Here is a 24211-nt window from a genome sequence, read left to right as displayed (position 1 = left end):
GCACAAGTGTACACACCCAAGATCTGGACAAAATCAACATTCATGTTTCAATATCTCAACTAGAAAATTCAGGAACCACCATCAAATTTGGCAAGTGTTGTGGTTTCACATAAAAAGAAACCAGGAGTTATATAGGAACAACAGAATGAATGCAAGAAACTCTTCATATCTGTGATGGATTCAACAATATCAGTGGCAAACAAACCATTTCTGCAAATCAATCTTCAGTAATTTCATAGTGCCTAGCACTTCCTACGCAGACACTGTAAACTTCTAAAGGCCTTGATTTTAGTATTACCTCTGACAGGTACCAAAATAAACGTAAAATCCATACCAATCAGTGGCAGCTATGATTTCTCAGAAAAATGCCTGTATTGCTTTTTACTTCACCATGTTCTGTTTGTAAAATGTCCTCTTAAAAAGTATTCCATTATTAAGTGAACTACTACAGCATAGTGGAACTATCATCTGTAATACCAAACATAGCAGATTGCTTTTGAAAGTGACACTCAGATATCTGAGTAAAATTATGACAAATGCTAGTAAATACAAGACAGAAGAATGTTTCTGGGGAAAAAAACCCCAACCTAACAACCCTTACTGCACTGAGAATTTTCTCCCCTATGAAAACATACAAGGCTGCAGTAAAATAGTCAAAGATTTGTCAGCCTGGGAAAAGCATAAGCTAAAACAGCATGAAAAGTGGTCCTTATTTCCATTTCAGGCATAAGTGCCAGAAACAACTATTTTCAATATTTGGAAAGGCAAAATTTGAAATTCATCACTAATAAAAATTATAGCAACCTATTAAAATCAAGGAGACTTAACCTTCCACAATTTCAGGATTTAGTTTTTTCCACCATATGATTTGGAAAATAAAAAACTTCAAGCATTGCTTCCATCACCAGCATTTTCCTTCAGCTGCCCATTGTTTAAGTGACTGAACATTAGCAACATCATGTAATGTCTCAATACTCTCAGCAGTATGAAGAGACTTAAGAATTGGAGTTAAATCTAATATTTGAACTAAAATAATTTTCACAAGACGTGCAACAAAATACCCAGCTTGTCTCAGAGGCAAGTCTCTTCACAACAGCTTTGTCTTTTACATTTAGAATTTTCCTGTCTGGTAAGATGCAAATATAATGGAAGCCTAACATCTACAGTTATGTAAGTACACAACCCCCCCGCATACATCGCTAGTAAATAACCAGACTGCATACAAGATTATTTGTAAAAGTAGTAAAACCCTTTGATGCTCCATATTTATGCTGGCAAATAGCTCTCCTGATATAAAAGGCACTTTGAAAACCCAATATGGTTTGGTTCATTAAGTTTGCAAAGTACAAACAATTGTACAAACATACAATTATATTGAAGCATGTCAGCCATTGTGACATTGTCTACAAAACAAGTTTCCAATTGCCAATAACACTGGTTTTATGGGAATGAGCAGTGGTTTCAGCAGCTTTACTGAAGACATGACAGGGTTTCCAGTACCACAATCTTCTTAAGTAAAAAAAACCCTCAAAAACGTACAAGTTTAGGGGCCCCAAAAAAAACAAGACCCAAAGTCCATAACATTCATTCAATATTTACTCCTTAGAAGTGAACTTCCTCCGTAGCCCAAGGGCAGAAATCTATTCAGTCAATTCCAGACGTGGTGGAGGCAGGCTCTGTCTCAAGAAGTGTTGCTACACCAGTACAGTACTGAAAACTTTGGTCCAACAGCACCATTCCAGAAACTGACTACATGGCTGCAACATCAATCTGTATGTAAAGCTGCCTTACTCCCGCCTGTGGAAAAAGGAAGGAGGGTTAAAAACACTGTAAAGCCAAAGCAGTTGCCTGTCCTGAACATCAGCCCACATCAGTAAATGACCTAGCAAAAAACCTAAACAACTTATTTTTTTGTAATTCATCTCCACATTTAGCATATCACTCAGAGAACACCAGATGAGTAAGGAGTTCTTCACACAGTCAAGTGCACACACATAATGATGTATCAACATTAGCTTTGCTGCATTACCTCTTCTGATTCATCCTAAATGACTGCCACATGTGAAGCTGCACAAAAGCAACTCTTACTTTCCTTTGTGCCAGTTTATCTTCCTGCAAAGCAAGCTGCTTCAAGAACTGTCAGTTTAAAATGAAGCTAAGTACAAGAGCAAAACATGGGACTTGTTGTTCAAACCAGTTCTACATTATGAATCTACCCAGAAAGCCATCACATGTACAAGCTGACAATGCAGTGAAAAGCCTGAGTAGGTCTGGTCTGTGGTGAGAAACTCATTCCTAAGAGAAGCCTCATCTGTTTTCTTAGTTCCTTACAGGTCCAATATAGATCAACCCCATTTGATACACCTGAGACAATTACATCTGTTATTCCTATAAAGTGGTATGAAAAACTAATGCAGAGAGGTACACTAATTCCATCTACACAACTGAGTATTTTGAAACTGTTATATACAGCTGGAGCAGGGAGGATTTTCAAAACAGATACCAAACTCAGAAATATTTAACCTTTCTTGGTAAAAATTAAAATGTCACATCAAGCAATTTACACTTTGAGATGTGACGTCCACTGATAAGACATACCTGAGTAAAAATATTGTGAGTCTGGCTTAGAATCCACCTTCCATCAGCATCAGGAGCTACTAGTAACTTCAAAGTCCCTATGTAAACATCAGTACAGAGGGTCCAGAAATGTGGATCATGTAAACTGTAGACTCCTTGCAACTGCTGCACCTAAAAATAGAGGCAAATTTTAGAAAGTGTATTTCAGAAAATAATTTTCTGTATTATGGTTTTTTACAGAAAGTATTGTAAAAGTCAATGCGTTCTTTTACTTAGACTTCCCTGTGCATTTTGTCATCTTTTACCAAAATTTTTCATTACTATCTCAGTTATTGTAAGGAAGTTGAAACATATGGATTTGTGTCCAGGTCATGATTTTCTCTATGTGTTGTGATTCTGTACCCTGCTGCATTTACACTCTACATACACTTTACTGAAACAATTTCTAAAAATAGAGATGGTCAGGAGAGAAAAGTCTGGATTTGAGATGTCATCCAGTTAAAACCGCTCTTTTTGCAAATGTGCTTATTTTGCCATGAAACAATTTGTGAGATTCTAAGTTTAACAGAAATATATTCATATATCATTTACAGTTTTGTGAGGTCTTAGATGTGTCCTGCCAATCCTTTTGTTGTTTCCTCTTTCCACTTTCAGCAAACCCTCCACGTGATGATTACAGTCTGTAACTCCCAAGGAAAGGCAGAATTCATTCAAGTGCTCAAGTGCTTTGTATTAACTTTGCAAAGGCACTTCATGGCATACCAATAGGAAAGTTAAGTAGGAGAACAAATCAAATCCAGAGTAATCTTTGTATTCTTATAAATACACTTTCAATGTTATGTATAAGCACAAAGCACTTTGGGAGGAGTAGCTTCAGAATCTACTTTTTTGAACTAACAGGAAAATTTTAAAACAGAAACTGAGGTGAAGCTACATGCAATTTAGTACTCTAGGAAACTTAATTAAATTGGTACCTCCATTTGTGTATTCTAGGGTACCTCTGACTGGCAAAACATCATAAAATCATTCCTTTTACTAGAAAAACATCATAAAATATCCTCATACGCAGCTGAGGCTCAGTCAGTCAGCAGCTTGATCAGTCAGAGCAAAAACAGCGTAAGAGCTCACCCTCTGGTAGCACTGAGGCAGGGCATTTTCCAGGGAAGGAGGAGTTCGCTGCATCAAAATCCCAATGGACTCTTTTAAAAGTGGAACAATACTAGAAAGAAAAAATGAAATTAGCTATTATTACATTTTCAAAAGGTGCAAGGAGTAACCTAAGATTCCTTAATGCTGAGAAATTTTTCTCTAGTTCTTCCAGCAGAAGCTGAGGAAGTTGTCATGAAAACCCAGTACAGAAAATAAAAGGATTGACAGAATTACAATGGTGTCCTATCAAAGGCAAGATTAATTCTCCCCCACAGTTTCCAGAGTCAACTGGTGGTCAGTCACAAAAGATTAATGGTTTAATCATGGGATTTTAGATGAAATCTCTTGGTGTCTAGGAAGTTATACAACAAAGCAGCTGTATAGTTCAAAACCAACTTCAATGGCAAATCATTCACAAGCAACCATAAAAATACTCAACTGAAATTGGGTTTGCTTTTGTGTTTGGTTTAAGGCATATTTTTCTTATGAACTAAGATAATAATGGGGTAATCATAAAAGAAAATTAGTGTGGAACAGTCCAGCTACAACAGAGTTATTTTGTCAGAAACAGACAACTTGGCATATTCTTGAAGTGAACTAAGTGTAGGGTCTCATCCAAGCTCAAGGGTTAAACATTTGGAAGCAATTAGAGGTTCCCTCCTAGCCAAATGGTCTTGTTTAATCAGCAAACTAAGAAGACATTTAATACCCTTTTTTATTATTATTACTTCTTGTTTTTTAATAAAACCAGGAGAGCAGTAAGCCTATACCCTGAAGCTACGACTAATAGGTTATACTCTTAGTAAGTATTCAGCATGGGGATTTTTTTGTTTAGGAGTAGTGCATCATGTCTGGTTCAGTAGAGCATTCTAAAATTTTCAAGTGGATGACAAATATCTGTAGCCCAAGAGTAAAGCTTAAATAGCAATTTAGTTTCAAAAGTGTGCAAGTCACCTAACATTCTGGACTGAAAGTGATTATATATAGCAGAAACTGTAAGCTTCATTTCAGAGTTCAGCACTGGCATCACAGCTGCACATCCCATGGAGTTATGGGATCAAAAGCACACCTGAAACATTTGTAATGTTATCTGGACCAGTTGTTAAAGGACACTCCAGAACCTTTGTTTAAAATCTCCTGAAGCGATGTGGAATGCATGGCACAGACCAGCTGTGTATTTGCAGATGTGAACAGATGACCTAATCATTTTCTTAAAAGTGTTTCCATTTGAACATGGGGCAGTGCTGGCTGATGGAGACTGCTCAGCTCACTCCCTGGCTAAACCTGGCCAGGGTAGGAGGGAGTGAGAGGCTGTGTAACTCTTGTCTAATGAACCCCTGGAAAAGCCACTACCCTAAAATTAAGTCTTCTTGCAGGCAGAATGGTTGTTCCAGCCAAATTCACTGCCCGGTGCCCTCCAGCACATGGCCTCCCACGTTTGCACTGCCACCAAGGCATCAGTTCAGAAATAGGAAGAAGCAATTAGGGGTAAGCAGGAGTTGCTAGACCTGTCACCAAGACAAACATTTAGCAATGCAATAACTGTCAATCTGTCTAAAGGAAGCTTAATTGGAGTGTCACATTCTACAGTGGATTACAGAAGTTTAGGGAAAAAAAGTTCTCTTATTAATGGACCCATCTCACTAAATAATGTCCATGTCACAAGCATTACATCAAAGGGAGCTGGAGCTGCCAACACACTCCACTGATGAATTGATTTTAGTTTAACTCCCTATTTAAAATGCAGGTTTGCTTCTTAATAAAAACCTTGAAAGACCAACACACAAGTTCAGGATGCAAAGTGAATGCAAGAATTTTGAACACTGTTCCATTCCCATAAATTTAACAAGGCCTCTCTAGCATATGTATCCAAAGGTTTCAAAAACCACACACATACAGGCTGCATATTTTTTCCCAGGGAAACAACTAAAGGAATAGCAAATGTAGTAGTCTGCCTTTTAATTGAAACCTACCACCAAGAGTGAGAATAGCCATGAAAAAAAGCTAACAAAAATGTCTAATTTGTACAACTTATTTACATTAATAAAACTGATGTACATTATCTGATGGAAGATAAATTAATTGTAAAGTAGATTTGAAAAGGCTATGAAACAAGAACATCTTACAAGTCCAAAGAATAGAGTAAATCAGGATGTGGCTTGATACTGTTGGTGAAAGTTGAAGCATATCCCGGGTCACACCTTCTTCCTGTATCTTAGAGCCAGTGCTCAGATACAACATTTATCTTTTGCAAAGCTGAAAAGCCAAAAGACAGCTGCAGTGCTGTGACAGGCCCTCACAAATGCTGTTCAGAGCAAAGGTGTCCATGGATGCCCCTCTGCATCCAAAGAGATGCTATCTCACATGGTATCTTACTGTAAGCCAAACTAACACAGCAAGCAACAGAATCCAGTTTTATGAAGCCTGATGTTTTCCATTGTTTCATGCATATCACTGAAGTACAAAACCTTTAATTTAAAAACAAAAACTCCACAGAGTATGCTCTTTTCTCAAACATTAACTCAAACCAGTATTACTTAATCACTAGGAGGCCCCAGAAATAGCAGTTCCACTTCATGTGACTGAAGAAAACATAAGGGATGACAAAATCAAGCTGGCTGAAAATATGGTTAGAGATTTTGTCAAAGCTTTCTTTTCTTTGGCTTAGTCATTAATTAATAAAAAAAAAAAACTTGTTGCCTCCACACCAATTATTGCACTGGTACTTCCCCACTTGCTTGTTTTAATTTACAAGACTATTGAGGAAAACAATGCTGAATTCTCACCAAGTGAAAAACCTTAAAGCCTTCTCATGCATTAGCAGTCAGTAAGCTTTGTTATTAAAGCAGACACAATTCCATTGCTTTCTGATTACCAAGCCTTAAATGTAAAATATCACACTCTTTTACAAGACAATAAAATTTGAAAGAGGAAATAACTCGCAGCAAGCTTTGGAATAAAAACATATGCTCTGCAAAAGCCAGAAATGCAAAGGCAGTTATTGTATGAGTACATCACACTTGCACATACACTCTTACAGAAGTGAAAAGTTTTCAAACAAATCAAAATGAACTATTGACTTGAATCTGATAAATCAAGCCTACCACTACTATACATGGATTGATTAAAAATTAAGAATGAAAACATTAGACTCTTACTCAACCTGCATCCCATTCAGATAATACTCATGCCCATTCCAGTGCCATCCTGTTTATGCCACTGTTTCTGTAGGCACAGCCAGCAAGACCCTGGCATTGTCATGACTTTGGACTGTGAAACTGAAAACAACTCCAGGTAAAGAGCCCTTTAGACAGACACTGGACTTGGAGCACAGCAGGAAATTCATTCAGTGCTCTCAGCACTACAGAAAAGAGGGGGTATTTGTGACAGGTTTTGTGGAAAGTAAACAAACATTGCTAAGGATCAAGACCAGCTACGGTTTGTCAAATACCACAGCTCAAAATCTACAGCCATTTTCCCGAATTCTGTTGTTTTTTTTTTCGCAGCCACCGTCCATATCCACAGTGTGAAGACTGTTGGCCTATTTCAGAACTTCAATGAATTTTTAATTAGGCAATGGCAATTTTAATCAGACTGCAAGCTTTGCTCAAGACAAGGACCACAGGTTTACCATTTGCTTTACAGATTTTGAATTCTTTGTTCCCATAACAATGTAGTACCTTGATTTTCAAGCAAGGCTGGCAGGTACCATTACCCTGTAAATAAAGGTAGTGCTTGACATTTAGCAATAATGGCTTAAAATAACACCAACAACAAACATGCCAGTTTGGAGGAGTTTTGCTATAGAAAATTCCTTCTGAATCCTAAGGAACGCAGCACTTAATTTAAAAATAAGTCTTTTTTTTTTATACTGCTATGCCCCCAACATGAAAGGCCTCAAGCACACCCTCCCCCAAAGCACTTTTATATTATATCATGTTCAAGCAGCTCAAGATTTTATGCAAAAATTATGTAACCCATGGAAACAACTTCACTAAATGACTGAAGTAAATTGCCTCATTTCTTTGACCACTTAATATGCAGTCTGCCTGCTCTGTGCAACCTAGTATCAGATTTAGTCTATTATGCCTTTCTAGAAACATGTGGGTCTAATAGTGGTTTAGGACAATCTTGATTTATACCAGAGTTGTGGCTTTTGCGTGGTGACTAGTTTCACATAGCTGAATGAAATACTAAAATTGCTTCAACATTTCAAAATAAGGCTTAGAATATTAATGTTAAAAACTAAATTATTATTTAGTTTGAAATATTAACAGCAGTTCAAAGACTTGGGAAATTGTTTATTGATTCAAGGCACATGTAACTATGTGGACAACACTTTGGAAAAAACTTAAACAGTGTCAGCCTAAACTACAATTCAAGCTTTTGTTAAAAATATTTTAAATGCTGGTAAAACAGACTTCTTTGTTTTAAGCATGTGCTATTTATGCTTTACTTGCATGAGATAGTACAGAGTAATCAAAGAAAGAATCATCAGATACTAGTGGTTGCATCCAGGAAAATTCAGATCCACACAGGATTTTCACCATGCAGTCAGAATGTTCTGTGCTAACTTATGAGGAGTTAGGCAGAGAACATCAGCCTAGAGCACCCTCAGCAAAGAATCACAGGAGCAACAGAGCAACTGTGTCAGCAGCTGACAATTTGCACTAATTAGAGATGTCTACAAGAAGGCTCAACCATTTGATTTAAAAGCACTGCCTGACTTCTCTGAAGAAGTATTGCTTAACTCTTCTACACATGCACAAGGCAAAACAGGTTATCAAGAGGAGTCTGTACAGCTTTACACTGCACCAGTGAGATTTTTAATCATCTTATACTGGTATTTTTGTGATTTCTTTGGAAAATGTGGCCATCATTTAAGAAACCTGAACAGAGAAGACCCACTAATAAGAGCAGGCAAGGCTCAAAGAAACCAGAGAGAGCTGCCCAACACTGAAGCAGGCAAACACTCAGTATAAAACAAATGAATAATGAAGTTATTTCACACAGACACAAGCAATCCTGGATTAAGAGCAATCATTTTCCTCTGCATTCTCATGCAACAGCTTTGATATTCTACTGGTTCACCAGACATAGTTCCATAAAAGGCAATAAGGATTTCTGCTCAGCCTTTACTCTTTTGTATACAAAAGTATCATATAAAGAATACAGATTAAAAAAATGAAAACAAAACTCCAAACAGAACCAAACTACAACACAATAAAAAAAAACCCACAACAAGAAAGCACCCTAACAAAATAACAGAGAAATAGAAGTCCTGGATCTAACCTACCCCTCACTCATACCATGCAGACTCTCTGAGTCAAACTCAGACCATTAAGCAGTAACTTGGAGGATACAGCTCCAATCAGGGCAAAGTCCCTGAATACCATTAAAGCTTTTGAATGACTTTTGAAAACTTTATCAGACTGGCTGTTGCATCTCTGGCTCAAAACTATGTTTCTTTTATTAGAGCCACAAAGATCCTGATTACAGAACATCCTGATTTTTAAACACACATGAATGGGATCTGCTTGCTGGGGCACACACATACTCTCCACTTTACCTTACCAAAGCTGGTTTAACAGTAAAAGGGACACAAAATCGACAAACATTTATTTGAAATAGAAGACAATTATTTAACCTGAAGCCAAATTTACCCCAAAAATTATTTATCAAGGTTTCAAATTGACCCACAGAAATCGACAGCAACTCCTTTACTAGAAATTGAACATCCCAGTCCTTCCCACCTCAAACCCACAAGTATCCCATGAGGAGACTGACAATTAGAAAAAAAAACCTCAAACCCCAAATATCCCTTCCCCCGACCCCACTAGACACACCCTCAGATTTTAAATTTCACAGAACTTCAGTAGTTTTTTTCCTCTGGGTTAGACTTAGGTGACTCTAAAAGATTAACTATTATATATCCTAGCAAGCATTACCTAAGCTCCCATATTACTGTTACAGAAGACCACCTTATGGGAAAATCTGAAAACCCTTTTGCACTAATTCTTAAAGGACACTTCAAACACAGCATAGTGAAGAATAAGGCAAAATTAACAGTAGATTTATGACCAGAACTGTCAATGAAGATTACTAAAAAATCAAACACCACAAAAAGGGACTCAAGTTTTCATCAGCCATCTGAAACTGCCAGTAATCTTATTATGATCCTAAAGTGCATTTCAAGTAAAAATACCAATAGTTCAGTCTGTTGGGCTGCTTATAAAACAAATAAAATACCAACACAAAACCACCCAACCCTGCAATTAGTGTTTGCTCCACTGGTGTGCCAGGATGTGTCAGATGGCAAAAAATGCAGGCTTGCTTCTATCAGCTATGATGCAGCTGACTCCACTGATAGCAGAATTATTCTACTGATCATTTATAACATTGTGGACCAACAAAATAATGTTACAGGCTGAAGTCTGGCCTAAGATCAAGACACATCAAAGAGTGAACTTTTCCAGCATTTTCAGCATAGAACATGGGTCTCAAACGTTCGTTCCTTCTATCTGTGCTAGAAAACATCTAACAGCATTATTATGACACCTCTGTTGTGGAATGCAATTTCAACTACTGTATGAATGGAAGAAAAAAACTGAATTGTCATTCATGTGGTATTTTCTGCTGTACACAAAGCTGGACCCTTAGAATACAAAGTGTATGGAAACCTTTTATTCAGCTATTACCTCTACCTTGGCAATAATTTCTTCTCCCTTGGAAACTTGCACATTTTCTTTCCCATTTTTTGAGATTTCAGTACTAGAAATAGTTTGTAATAATTTGTCATTTATGAAATTACAGAATGTTGAAGTCAAAATCTCTGAAGGTCATATTAAAGTGGTGATTTAGTAGTGATTTCTAGCACAAACATTTCTGTGGGCATTGTGTCTGAAGCTTGCTGTCCTACTTTGACTAACAGGGAGATTCACATCAATAATCCTGTGAATGCTGCCATGCACAAGCCATAAACATGCCATACATGGTATGAGCAGAAGTAGCTGCAGTTCATCAGATGACACTCACCACTGCTGACCAGACAAAGAAGTTGAGTTATTAGGTTGTAACTGGTGTTGTGGCACACTGCCCTATGGCACCATTGAAACTGCTGCCTAAAAAGCCTCATAACATCACTCAATAAAATATTTGCTTGATCAGTCTAATCCAAGTAGCTTCACATTCACAGTGAACTTGGTAAGAAACAACTGTGAAATCCAGAAGTATGTGAAGCATTTCCATCAGATCTTAAAAGGAATAAAGATATCTCAGAGTGTAAATGCTAAGTAAAAGACAGTTTTTGTCAATATAAGAAAACAAAATCAAAACCTAGCAGCCTTGATTTGTGAAGGACAAGAGCACATCCTGTGCCAGCAGTCTCAACCCTGCTGCCCTGAAACCATTCTGCTCCATTTACTGGAGTACATTGGTTTATATAAGCATGTACAGAGATGAAGCTTTCTACAGCTTGAACCTGAAAGACATTTTTCTAATATTATGCAAAGGACAAAATATGCAGATTTAAGAGTGAAAGTTGTAGCTGTAGAAAAAGGAAAGAAAGATAGATCATGTAAGAGCTCACCAGAATGGCTGTACAGAATGTAACATACCACTCTTGGAAGAAAAGCAAATGTTGTAAACCATTAGCATAACAAAACTCCTTCTCCTTCTGAGCTGATACTTCTGCTGTAACTAGCACCAAAAATCCTACCAAATACCAGTGATAGTGATACTTACCTTACACCTATAAGTAGTGCTATCAGCATTGAACAAATAGGATCTGCTATCATTAGACCATAGTTCTGCATCAGTATGGCAGATATGATTACACCAATACTTCCCAGCGTGTCTGCCACAATGTGCAGGAATACACCTGTAAGAGATCAAGTGATACCATTACAACTTGCTATTATTAAAGCTAATGGAGCTTGTCAGAGATGTTTTACAAAAAGACGATTCAAGAACTAGATAATATGATCTATACTTTTTAAATTTACAGTCAGTTTTGGGTCAAACACACAAAGATTCTAATGTATTTGTAGAATATGGGCCAATTGAAGAATTTACATTCTGTTATGCACTTAGCAGTATTGGGCATTTCACAACAAGGCTATTAACCTGAACAGTGATTAACAGCTGCAGCTAGACTTTTTTCATTCAATACTCACCCTTATTATAGTACAGAAACTCATGTTCCCTGATGCCTACAGTAGTGAGGTCTGTATAAGATGGACAGACTGTTAACAGAAACAGTTGTGCAAAGCTTTGGCATGTGCTAATGTTTAATTGACACCTCCTCCTAGAAGTTATTTGGCAAAGAAATCCAAGACAAATAGTTTTGAGAATTAAACAATACTGCAGACATGAAAAGCCTTACTCTTATTCTGAAGAATAACACTTCCTTCAAGTACAAAGAAACACATAGTTTGCAGCCAGTCAAAGTTTAGCCTTTGGAGCTCTCTGCTGGCAGTGACTGGAAGTCATTCAGAAACAGCTTTTTCGATGCAATTCTCCAGATAGGTAATCCCCTCTTGTAAACACAACACACCGCTATAAACCATCTCTTTGGGGATTTCTCCAAGTCTGCATTTGTACTGGCTGGCTGGGACAGAGCTGGGTTTCTCCACAGCAGCCTGCATCAGGGCCTTCTGTTTCTCATGACCCCACAGCAGGAAGGCTGGGGTGGACAAGACGCCAGGAGGACACACAGCCAGGCCAGCTGATCCAAATGGACCAGAGGGACACTTCATACCACCCAACACCATGCTCCCCAATAACACTAGTGCTGTCTTTCCCAAATAGCTGCTGCTCAGACTTCCCTAGGCACTGATCTGCTGGTGGGATGTGCTGGCTTGTGATTGTCTTGATAGTGATTTTACATCACTTGGTGGGGTTTTTCCACCAGTACTGAAAAATTAAAATAAAATCAAGTCTTTTTAATATGCTTCAATTAAAATGACTGTTTCACAAAAAGACTTTGAAATATCTTCAACTGAAGTACTGAGTATACATAAGAGTGTACTGTAAATTCTGGAAGAACTTGTAAATGCTCCTTCTCAAGGACTACAAACAAGCCAGAAGATAATTCAATAAGAGAAAACCCTACATACATTTGGGTATGCCAAATAATTGCTACCTCCTACATCTCATAATTATCTCCCTTGAACTTCTGAACATTTAAAAAAAGAAAAATAAAGAAGGACAGCAGCAAACCAAAGCTCAAAATCAACATCTAAATTATCCATAACTAATGCTCAAGAGATCAGGGACTCCAATACCACTTCAAGAAATTTAGATGCATTACCATCTGCTCTAAATTAATTTTAAGAGCTTAATGAAATGCAAGTTTTAAGCTCAGGTACTCTTTAACAATTATATCAATCTGCATCTTCATGTTACAGAACTTATATTGCAATTAGGCTCTTTAGGCTTCTCCTTTTAATTACTCTTTCCTAGTTTTTCACTGATTTTTCAGCATCAATAACAGAAGCTGAATCCCAGCTTTTGGGATGTCTCTTTTAAACTGCGTTGGCAGCGCATTACATCTAAACTTCTGTGAATGTCTCAACATCTAGTCATGTACAGAAGACAGCAGAGCTGCTTACAAGGGAAATGGAACTTCATTAAATACCTCCTTTAAGAAAAACATGGCATTTATCCAGAGGAACCTTCTGTAACACATGTGTGACAGACCCAGGCAGGCAGAATGTGATAAAACCAATAAGACATCATATTTATTATTCTCATCGTACCTTGTAAAATCTGCTTGCTGGATCCACCCATTACTTCAAGGGAATGGTCATCTGTGAAAGCAATTATTGACACATTAACCTAAACAAAGGCTCTCTAGTGGCCCTGTTACACTCTTCCTTTCAGAAATGTCTTGGACAGACAGGCTGCTCCCAATGACCAGCTTTTACTCAAGCTATTGTTTTTTAATGCAGCAGTTAAGTTAAAAGTCTTAAAATGCATTTTTTAAAATACATCCCTTTATACAGTAGATTTCTACATAGGGATATATAAAATTAATTATCTCCATTTGTTCTTAATTTAAACAAACTGAGAGGTAAGACCTTGCTAGTATGTAGCAAAATAAGACCCCTCAAAAACACAAACCATGAACTGAAGTGAGAAGAGTAGGTTCAAATAGATTTGCTAATCAGAAATAATAAATGCTTGCTTTTATAACTAAAGTAAAAATACAAGACTTAGAGAAGGAACAAGTAAGTAAAAAATCTCATCCAAGCAGATTTATGCCTCTGTAGCATTAATCTGAAAGATATTTTAAGAAGAACTTGTTAAAGGATTGTAAAGTGAAGATATACAATAATTTACAAAACAGCTGATTTGAATATCAAACTCCACAACACAGATAGCTATATTCACTGGTCTGCAAAGGTGGGGGCCATGTGGAAGGCAAAGAAGAGGCAGAAGCAGGGAGCTCCTGCTTTCCAGCCAAATTCCAGGAGGACTACTGGAAGACATATGCCAATTTTCTAAGAATAGCAAGGAAGGGACAATATTTTTATACTCTTTGTCACCTCCTGTCTGCCAGTTCCCACACTACTCCTGCTTTGAATGTGCACATTTTGAGTCACATCAGATTCAACTTATGGCTCAGGGAGGAAGGACTGACAAGCCTGCATTACCACAAGGCTTTAATTTGCATTGCTTCAAATAGGTGCTACCTACACAACCTCTTCTCCCATAGTGAAGGCTACTGACCATATTTAACATGAATGTCTCTTCTCAGATTGTTTGCCTTCATAGAAAAGATTTCAGCATAGCTTACATAGCAACCATCTTTTCCATAACAATCTTAAAACAGATTACAACTACACAAAATTGGGAAAGTCTTATTTGAGATCACAAACCAAGTACAACTAACAATCCATAAGTACCCAAAGTTCACTAGTTCATTTTGTCTAATACTGTAAAATTATACAAAGTACAAAATTATATACTATAAAATTAAAGAAAAGGAGAACAGTAGCAAAACAGTTCAACTTTGTCAATTGATTTTAATGAAACATTGAATCAGGGCATATTGAAACTGATAACTAATTTCACTACATTGCAATAGCATACAGCCGTTCCATCTTTTGCCAACACACAACATTACAGCGCACACTCAAAAACCAGAGTTAAAGCAAAATCTTTAAAAACCACCACTGACATTACTGCAAGGAAAACACAAAATGAGTCATAAAACATGATGGTGGCAGAGCATACTAGACATTTAATGAAGCTACTACCATGTATGATCACAACCAGCTGACATCATGCTCTTTTTACTTTTCAGTAAAATTGCAGATTTACATTGAGTCAGGATGGTCTGAGATATCAACTCAGTACTTACCATGACAATAATCCTGACCATGAGAGTGTCCATGGCCATGACCATGAGTGTGTCCATGGGAATGCTTATGTTCATGGCTGTGTCCATGATCTCTGTGACTGTGCCCATGGCTGAGACCACCGTTAAACAGAGAATGGCTGTGCTCATGCCCTATAAACAAATATCACCATTACAGTAAATTTATGAATACATAAGTGATGAATAAAATTACACTTACATTGCTTCTCAGTGACTCAAACCTATTCATCTTTTAGGTCATCTCAAGGTATAGCTTTAAGTAAGAAATTTAACACAAGGTGTTTGTCATCTACGGCTCTGGTGTGCAGACATATTTTTTATATATATGTATATATAGATATATAAAATATACCAGGTTTGAGAAGTCAAGTGCTTTTATACATTCCCACTTCTGAGACTTGTGCTAGACTTCTAGTACAATTTGAAAAATGTACACTTTATTAGATATAAGCACTTTAAAAACAGGTGTTTTAAGAAAGCCGAAATTGACTGTCATTTGCAGATTAAAAATTCAAGTTTAGACTGCTGCTTAAAGACCAAAGACTATGTTCTTCCACCAGTCTATGTAAATTTATATGTTAAGCTCAAAGAGAGGCCCACAGGATTTGCAGAAAAAACCTCAGAGTGCTTACAACGTGTATTTAGGCAAATAAATTCTGCATTTCAATTCAAAAGACACTAAGTTGAGAAATATCTGAAGCAGAATCATCTCATGCTTAAAATTTGGTTCAAATACTATTTTTAAATTTTCTAGCCAGAACCTTGCTTAAGCCCAGATTAAATTTGTCTAAAAAGATGGCCTGCAAATCTCTTTGAATAAGGTGCAGGAGAGTGCATGAACTACAGAAAGCAGTTTCTGGACTCCTAGGTGTTCCAGTTAGTGGGTATTAACACGAGAAGTACAACAGTGGCATATCAGGGCTGGTAATAAAACACAGAAATCAACATGCAAGAGGTCACATACATATTTGGCTAGGATTGCCATTAACAAGACATCAAATGCAATACTGGGGCTCTCACTGAGGCATTATAAGGCCCTGGAACACGGGGAACAAGAAAGGAAACAGCACTGAAGTTACATCCTACCAGAGCCGTGTGAATGCCCATGACCTCCATGCTGAAAAACAAATATTCCTATCAGATTTACAATGAATCCCAGTATAGAAACAGGAAGAAGTCTCTCATGATGCACATCGGGAGGCTCAAGGGCTCTCTAAGAAAAAGGAGAAACAAACCAAAACGCAAATGTAGAGTTTTACAATCCCTTTATACTATTAAAAGGCACCACAAAACTACTTAGATACAGGAGCATTCTCATATATAACATATATACAGACATAATTTAAAATTACTCAGGACTTACAGTTTTTGGGATGATACACAGACCAACCCACAGTGTCTGAAAATAAAGTTCTATTATTAAAGCTGTGAAAGTACAGTAGAATATTCTGAGTCTAGCTCAGTTTTATCATAAGATTTGCTTATGCTGTGGGATATGGCTCAACACCATCTGAAAGCATTCAGGTTTTTTTCAGTATGTAGATTGCTTAAGTCACCTATAAGACTTCTAAGAGTCTAGAATGCATTTCTTCCTTTCTCCTTAGAAAGGTGAGGCAATGAGGGGAATGAAATGAAGACTCAGAACAAATTATGGCATTTTTTTAAAACTCTCCAATCTAGATTGATTTTTTTCAATTCTTTTTTACCCTACTTCCTCTAGACTATTTTTCTCAATGAGACATTATAGACAAAATACAATTTGCATCTGAAGATAAGTGTTGATGAGTGTAAATTACTACTGGCAGAGGAGAACAACATTCACCATTTCTCCACAAGGATCAAAGGTACAGGCAGTAAATAGCAAGACAATAGAACGTTTAGCACAGTAAAATTTTAAAGTAACTGAGAGAAAGAGAGTTACCATCACAAGCAAAGAGAATAGTTAGCCTGGGAGCTTAGATTAGCAAGAAGAGAATGATATTTCAGCATTACCCTTGACCATGTTACAGTTTTTAATTTTTCTAGTAAATTTTGCTCCTGTTTTTACATTTGAAATTTTCCCAAGCTTTCAGGCAATTTCAGCCCAGTTTTAACTGGTTTTGAAGTATTTACAAGCCTATCAATGTGAAAAAACTCTTCCCAATTCTCTGTTAATAAAAGAAAAACTCAATAGACTTACTATTAAGTTTGTCTAAACAAATCTATAGTGTATTTCCTATTAAAAAGCAAAAGCATTAATTCAAACTGATTAGAAATAGTAATCAGTTTTACTCTTAATCCTTGATGTTGTGCTTAATATCTAAATTTCTATCTTGCAATTTTTACCTTAACCATCACGTAAAAAAAAAAAAAAATGCAAAAGAGCCCTTGTAAATGTTTAAGCTATTGCTACTTGCCATTTATATCAGACTTCAAGATTTGGAGAACAGTGTTCTTTCTTTAACAAGCTAGTCCAACTTCTCAGCATGTTACTTATTACTAACTTCTATCCTCTGAATGACTAGTTTAGGCCTTTCTTTCTTAGCCTCATTTGTTCTCTAACAATGAGAAGGGAAGATCTCACTAAGACATCCTTAACTGGCTGAAAAAAAAGACAGGCTCCATCTCACAGAATCTTCACACATAAACAAAATACACTATTGCAGAAGCTAGTACAGATAAACTGAAAAAGCTGGGTTTCTCTGTCATTAAACAGCAATTTCAGATGAGCCTATTCTCTGTTCAAATCAGATTTCTAATCAAGTTATGAACATAATTTAAATGTTCAATTCATTAATTTCAATAATTTATTCCTATTAAAACCAGAAATGTTTATCCATATTAATTATACAACGTAATACAGTAATTGATTTCATAACATACCTCCACACCTTCAGAAAAAATGAAGAACGCTGTAAAGATGAGGAATAAGCCATTTACAAAACCAGCAAGTACTTCTGCTCGAACATAACTGCAAGAAACAAAACAAAAAAAAAGTAATAGCACTTTTATTTAAATGCTGAAAATTACAACTTAAGAGACTGGAGTGCAATCTTCTAGTTCTTAGACAGTTATATTACACCAAATGTGCTAAATGGAAGATGACATAAATTACGGATGAATTTATAAAACTGACCATGTTGTACTTGGACAGAAACTACCTGATGCAGATCAGCCATTCTCTGATCTAGATGAAAGAAATCTTTCAGTATGTCAAAATCTTTCCATTTAAAATTACGTCCACCCAAAGTTATGGTATAAATATAATTTGGAAGCCACAAACTAAGGTAAGCACACAAAACCTAATCAAAGGTTTTCTGGTGCTATGTTCAACATCAAACCAACATGTATTAATTTGCTTCCATCTAGAAGGTGGATTTTCAGTAAAAGTTTTAAGTAGAAATTAATTATTTCAAACATCAAATTTTGACAATAACAAACTGCCAGGTTAGAATAATTAGTAATTTCAATGTGGCAAACATCAGACTTTATTAAGTGTGTCTGTTCTCTGATAAATGGAACACCAGCTGTTTAAATGTTCAGCAGTAATTAATACAGAACATGCTTTCACTGCAATTATTTAATGACACAATTCTCTCTAAATTGATTTCTATGCACACTGGAGTTTCCAGCTATATAAAACTGTGCTTTAAGTTTCAAACTATATGATTCACACTTAAGCAAGGCAGCTGAAGCTAAATGCTGACAGATCAATAATGCTATGGGGAATGCCCATGTTGTTTGCTGTTTAAGTCATTTGCTGTTAATCAGTATTACCAATTAATAATATCGTACCACCAGTATTGTTTTACAGGGCACAGCTGCCATGTTCAGTAGAACCAAGTGCCTGCCAAACGCCAGCTGCAGCAGATAAATCCACCAAGGGCAGTCTGGGATGACACACCTCAGCCCTGAGGATCTGTTTAAAGGGCAATCACAGCTCCCAAATCCTGCTGCTTCCAAGAATCATGCCTTATAATCTCCAATGCAGCATCATTGAGACTTGGCTCCTTTCAGTTGTAACCTTCTGTTCCAAAGGAGTGGGACACCAGCAGTCTGGGAATCCCTGTAATGCTCCTCACTGCATTGTGAGGACAAACCCAGGATGTGGCTGCTTGCTGTCCACTGGTGTCATTAATACATGGGAATACAGGACAACTTTCTGCTCTCTAACTTGTTTTCATTAGTATGATCAGAGAGAATTTGGAAGTGATAAACCTTCTTCCCAAAAGCAATGCCTTCATATTTTTATTATTTCTATTAACTTAGATGTTTGCACAGCTCACCTTAAAGAAAATCTCACTTTCAACTAGTTTTTCCATGTTCTACAAAAAGCTTTTGTTTGTAAGTAAAAAATAACTACCTAAGCATTTACTATAGTACATTAAGGTAACAGCCTGAAGTTTCTTACCCATATGAGAAAGCATCGTTTGACCTCCATTTTGAAATAACTGAAGCTGCTAATCCAGCCAATAGAGCAGTACAGTCAAAAAACATATGAAAAGAATCTGATATCAGACCTAAACTGAAAGAGAACAGGAAAAAAACTGTTATGTTCCATATGCTACATGTTGAGTATGAAAAAAAAGCCCCAGAGACATTAATCTTTTATACGCTAGCAGAATACACTGTTTCTAAGCTTCAGGCATGGTTTTGCTAGCACAGAGGAGCAATCCACACTTCATCACCAACACAAATATGATGCCAAAACTGCTTTTGTCAGCTTTAGAGAAGGCACTTTGGAAAAGTGCTTAGCAAAAAAATCCTCCTAGCATATGATTTTGGTGATAGTGAAAGGAGAAACCAAAATCCCTGGAGTAGATGTACCCACAGCCACATCTCTCATCAACATAATTCAACTTTAAATCTTTGCCTTAGCAGTGGCAAGATACTAACTAGGAGATACACACCTCTGAGATCTAGAGGCTGAAGAATCAGAGACTGAGAGACCACATCTTAAATGACTTATTTTAAAGACCAATACACAACTGTTTGTCAGTCTTGATTGAGAAACACAGTTAAAGTGAACCAGCATGCTAGGAGGCTCAAAGCATCATGAGGTAGCCAGTCACTAGAACCCATATCAGTTTGTAGGCTGTAGGTAAACTGTGGTTAATACCACACACAAGCACTGCCAAAGATTACCAAATTTCTCATGAACAGGTTCTGTAAGTCTGCAGGGAAGTACATGCATCGAAACAAAAAAACAATGCTTCATATTTTAAAAGACATTTGATAGAGAGATACTGTTGAGCAATTGTTAATCAATAGTCCCAAAAGTTCAATTTTCCCAGTTCTTTGGTTATCTAAGAATAATTACATGTACAACTCAATTTCTGGAAACTGAAGCACAAGAAGCAATTAGTGGGTTAACGAGTTCTAGAGGATAGACACATATTCACATTGAAGTCAAATACAAAGTTTCATTAGCCAAAGTTCCAACCACTTCCCATTACAAAGCCAAACCATTTCAGCCTCTCAGAAAATAATTAAAAGATTAATCTTAAGTGTTTCAGGTGAAACAGTCAATAGAGGAAGAAGTAGGTTTGAAGGAGAGACAAGATTGTCTTGCTCTATTTATTTATATATACACACAACTATAACATTTAAGGCAGAGGGATGACAGCATGGTATATTGTCCTAAAGGTGCTGTAGCCACCAAAGCAGGAGAGATGAAGCTGTTCTAAACAAACTTTAAAACAAGACCCACAGGCTGGATGCCTATGAAGCAGCAAAATAGAATTGGCTGTAGAATTCTTGAAGGGTTTTGGTGACATCTTCCTCCTCCCCAAAATCAGGCGACAACTTTAGGGAAACAGCTCATTTTAGGTTTGGTTCTGAGCACTTAGGAAAATCCAGTGAGGTAAAAAACCCACCACAAAGCACATCAAATATTCAGGTAGAAGGTAATTAGTGACAGTAACCCTTAGTTGTACTGACTATGAAATGGAAGGAATAAGCATTGCTAAGCAGAGAGAACTACTGCTTTCTGAGGTGATAGGGTTTTGGTGGTTTTTTTTTTGGTTTTTTTTTTTTTTTTTTTTTTAATAGAACCTTCTGGGAAAGAGACTTTTATAAGGACTGCTACTCTAACAAAAAACCCATACAAGTTCTAGAACCAGAAATAATGCAGCAAGTTACCATGGCACTGTGCTCACACCTGCAAATCTCACTAAGGCAAGACTTACCTTAAGTGCAACACCAATACAGCTGTGCTGCTTTCAAGACCTAAGCTAACAATTCCAGGTGGCCAGAGGCACGTGGATTTATCAGCAGGGCTCAGCAGACTGCATCTGCAATGCAATTCACCTCGTAGCATAACCACGCTCTGTATCATAGGTACAGCTACAAGTCACTGAGCTACACTAATAGCAGGAAGCCTGGTAAGAGACCAATCTCATTTCATCTGAGGCTTTTTTAAGTGACCTGTAAAGTAACAAGACCTTAGAAAAAATGAGTGCAAAGTGATTACTAAAGTGATCAAATGATTCAGTCACTGACTGCCAATACAGTGAACCACCAGTAACATGGGATGCATGCAAGAATGCAAGAACTCCTATAGAACCAAACTCATCATCCAAAATATAAACTAGTAGAAACCCTGTACTCAAACACACTTTGTCTAAATAAAGACACTTCTGCAGCTGATTTAGTTTAACTTCTAATTAAACAAATGTGCACATGTAGCAAATTTCAACCTTAAACAAGCAAACAAGCTCTCAGCCAGCAAACTCGTGACCAGTGACAGAACTCTAGGAAATGGCATGAAGCTGACTTGGGTGAGGTTTAGATTAGACATTAGGAAAAGATGTTTCACCCAGAGGGTGGCTGACCACAGGAACAGGCTCCCCAGGGAAGCAGTCACATCACCAAGCCTGACAGAGTTCAAGAAGCATTTGGACAACACTCTTTTCTGAGTTCAGAAAACAATCTATTTGGCAAACAGAAGCTCAGAAGAATTTATCACGCAAGGAGCAACAGAACTGTGTCTTCAAAATGACAAAATTATTCTCCTTATAGGACTCCTTGTTTGCTTGTTACGTGTTCGCTCTTCCAAGGCATGACCTGTCTGCTTTGACTGAAGACATTCCTCGTCATATTCTCTGCTACCCCTCTCTACTAAAGAGGTACTTGCCCTGTTTTGCTCTAGACCAAAATCTAGACTTAGAAATACCCAAAACGACTGACTTGAAATATAAACAAAAGGTTCAGTTAATGGCTATTCAATAAATCCTCATTCTTAATCTCAAGTATGAATAAAAATAAGTGTCTTCTGAATTCCAATATGCCATACTCTTCAGTGACAAATTTCTATGAGTGTCATTAAAGTTTCTCAGTTTAGTTACCTTATATACAGGACTTTTTAAGGTCACACTGCCAAAAAAATTGTTATGTTTAAAAGACAGACATCAGAACAAAGTCACATGAACACAAAGCTCTTTATATCAGAACAGCTAAGAAAAATATTTACATCTGCTGAGTTATTAGAAAAAAAAAATCCATACTCAAATAGACAGACTATGCATTCAATAACCCTCAAACAACTGCAAGGTGAATCAGCATCAAAACCAAAACCAAACACATTAAAAATGGTCTGGGTGCTGCCAAGATAGTCTGTGCCCATGACAGCACTGCATGCTCTCTGGTGCACAGTACCAATTACTGTAATCAGAGTTGAGTATTTCATAGTCATTTGAGTAATTCAGAACAACATTGCAAATATTAGGATATAACCATTTCCAAATCCACACCACTGCATTCGCTCAGGACTTTTAAGAGGTCCAGTAATTTATGTCCATAGTACAGCTTTTGGTAAGGAGGACACTGCTTGACTTAGATGATATTTCCATGCCAGTCCACTCTGAGCTGAACTATTAAGAGAGACTAAAATATCATCATAAAACAACTACTCTATTGCCAATGAAGCATGACAGAAATACTAGCACCATTGCCCATTCTCTACCTTTATACACCAGCAGTGAAGTTATTCTGCATTTCTTATACTTCGCTACAGCTTTTTCAGTAGCAATTTAGTCAAGTCTCTTCCATTTTTTTCACTCCTGTGAATTTTTGTGCTATGTAAAGTATCACTCAGCTATACAAGCATGTGTCAAATCCTGTTTCTCCCTCGAGACAAGGATGTTTGAGGCAGCATATCCAGGCATCAGCCTACGGATGAAGCCACACTCCCCAACAGAGGATCTCTGTGGGAAACAGCAGCCACAGCCCCCGAGTCCCGTAAATCGGGCCAAGGCCGGGTTTCCTCCTCAGCAAAGCACGGAGCACAACAACCACTCCGAACAGCATTCCTCCGCAGCGCGCCGAGTCGCGGCCCCCCGCCCGAGCGCCTCCGCCGCGCTGCCGGGACCCGGCACAGGGGACGGAGGCGCCGGTCGGTGCCCACGAGAGTGGTTCCTGTCGGGGGAAGCTCTCCAGCGGCCCCCACGGTTCTGCCGAGCGGCCCCACCGGACGGCGGGCGGGAGGCCCGGCCCCGCCGAGAGGAGACGTGGCACTGGCCGGGCGGGACGCGCCGCTTCCTGCGCGCCGCAGCCGCGCTCGCCCCCGCCCCGCTTACCTGTTACTCCAGATGCCGTAGAGCAGCTCCACGAAGGCGAAGGAGAGGTTGAGACAGAGGAAGGAGAACAGGTTGCGGGAAGTCTTGTCCGCCAGGATAGACCTGCGCACGGAGCACACCGCGGGTCACCGGCCGCCGGTACGGCGCCAGGAGACCGGAGCCGCTCGCCGGGCGGGCCGGGCGCCTCGGCACCAGCCAGCACAGCCTCTCCACGGGGGCTCGGCCGCGGCGCCGGCAGCGCCCAGCCTGGCCGGCCATGGGCCACTCACCTGAACCAGCCCGACACCTTCCTGAGCAGGTTGAGCCTGGGCGGCTTGTACTCATCGTCTTTGACGGAGAGGGGCAGCATCTTTCCGGCGGCGGGGCCGCGGCGCGCCGGGCGGCAGCACGGGCAGGCGGGGCGGGAGCGCTGCCCGGCCGGCCCACACGCCGCTTCCGGCCGCCACCGCGCCTGCGCCGCCGGGCACGGGGCTGAGGGGGCGCGCCGGGGGCCGGGCCGGGGCTGCGGGGGCTGCGCCGCCCGCTAGTGAAACACAGCACGCCCCAA

General features: G+C 38.5%; 1 protein-coding gene across 2 annotated transcripts; it reads right to left on the bottom strand.

Moving 5' to 3' along the window:
* Positions 1-374: 374 nt before the first annotated feature.
* SLC30A7 (solute carrier family 30 member 7) lies at positions 375-24117 on the bottom strand. 2 transcript variants are annotated; one of them, XM_021543285.4, is made up of 11 exons: positions 23934-24117; positions 23665-23766; positions 19500-19613; positions 17972-18059; positions 16196-16322; positions 15092-15241; positions 13485-13535; positions 11470-11605; positions 3706-3796; positions 2599-2748; positions 375-1797 (listed from the first exon to the last, which is right to left on the bottom strand). In XM_021543285.4, the coding sequence occupies exons 1-11, from the start codon at positions 24011-24013 to the stop codon at positions 1750-1752; spliced, it is 1137 nt and encodes a 378-aa protein (XP_021398960.3). In that variant the 5' UTR covers positions 24014-24117; the 3' UTR covers positions 375-1749. The 2 variants fall into 2 exon arrangements, with proteins under 2 accessions (XP_021398960.3, XP_085442045.1); XM_085585919.1 differs by lacking the exons at positions 23665-23766; positions 23934-24117 and adding an exon at positions 23052-23613.
* Between the last annotated feature and the right edge of the window lie 94 nt (positions 24118-24211).

Source organism: Lonchura striata, chromosome 8 (genome assembly GCF_050655825.1).
Source record: "Lonchura striata isolate lonStrDom1 chromosome 8, ASM5065582v1, whole genome shotgun sequence".
Classification (NCBI taxonomy): domain Eukaryota; kingdom Metazoa; phylum Chordata; class Aves; order Passeriformes; family Estrildidae; genus Lonchura; species Lonchura striata.
This window is presented reverse-complemented; position numbering and strand designations above follow the sequence as displayed.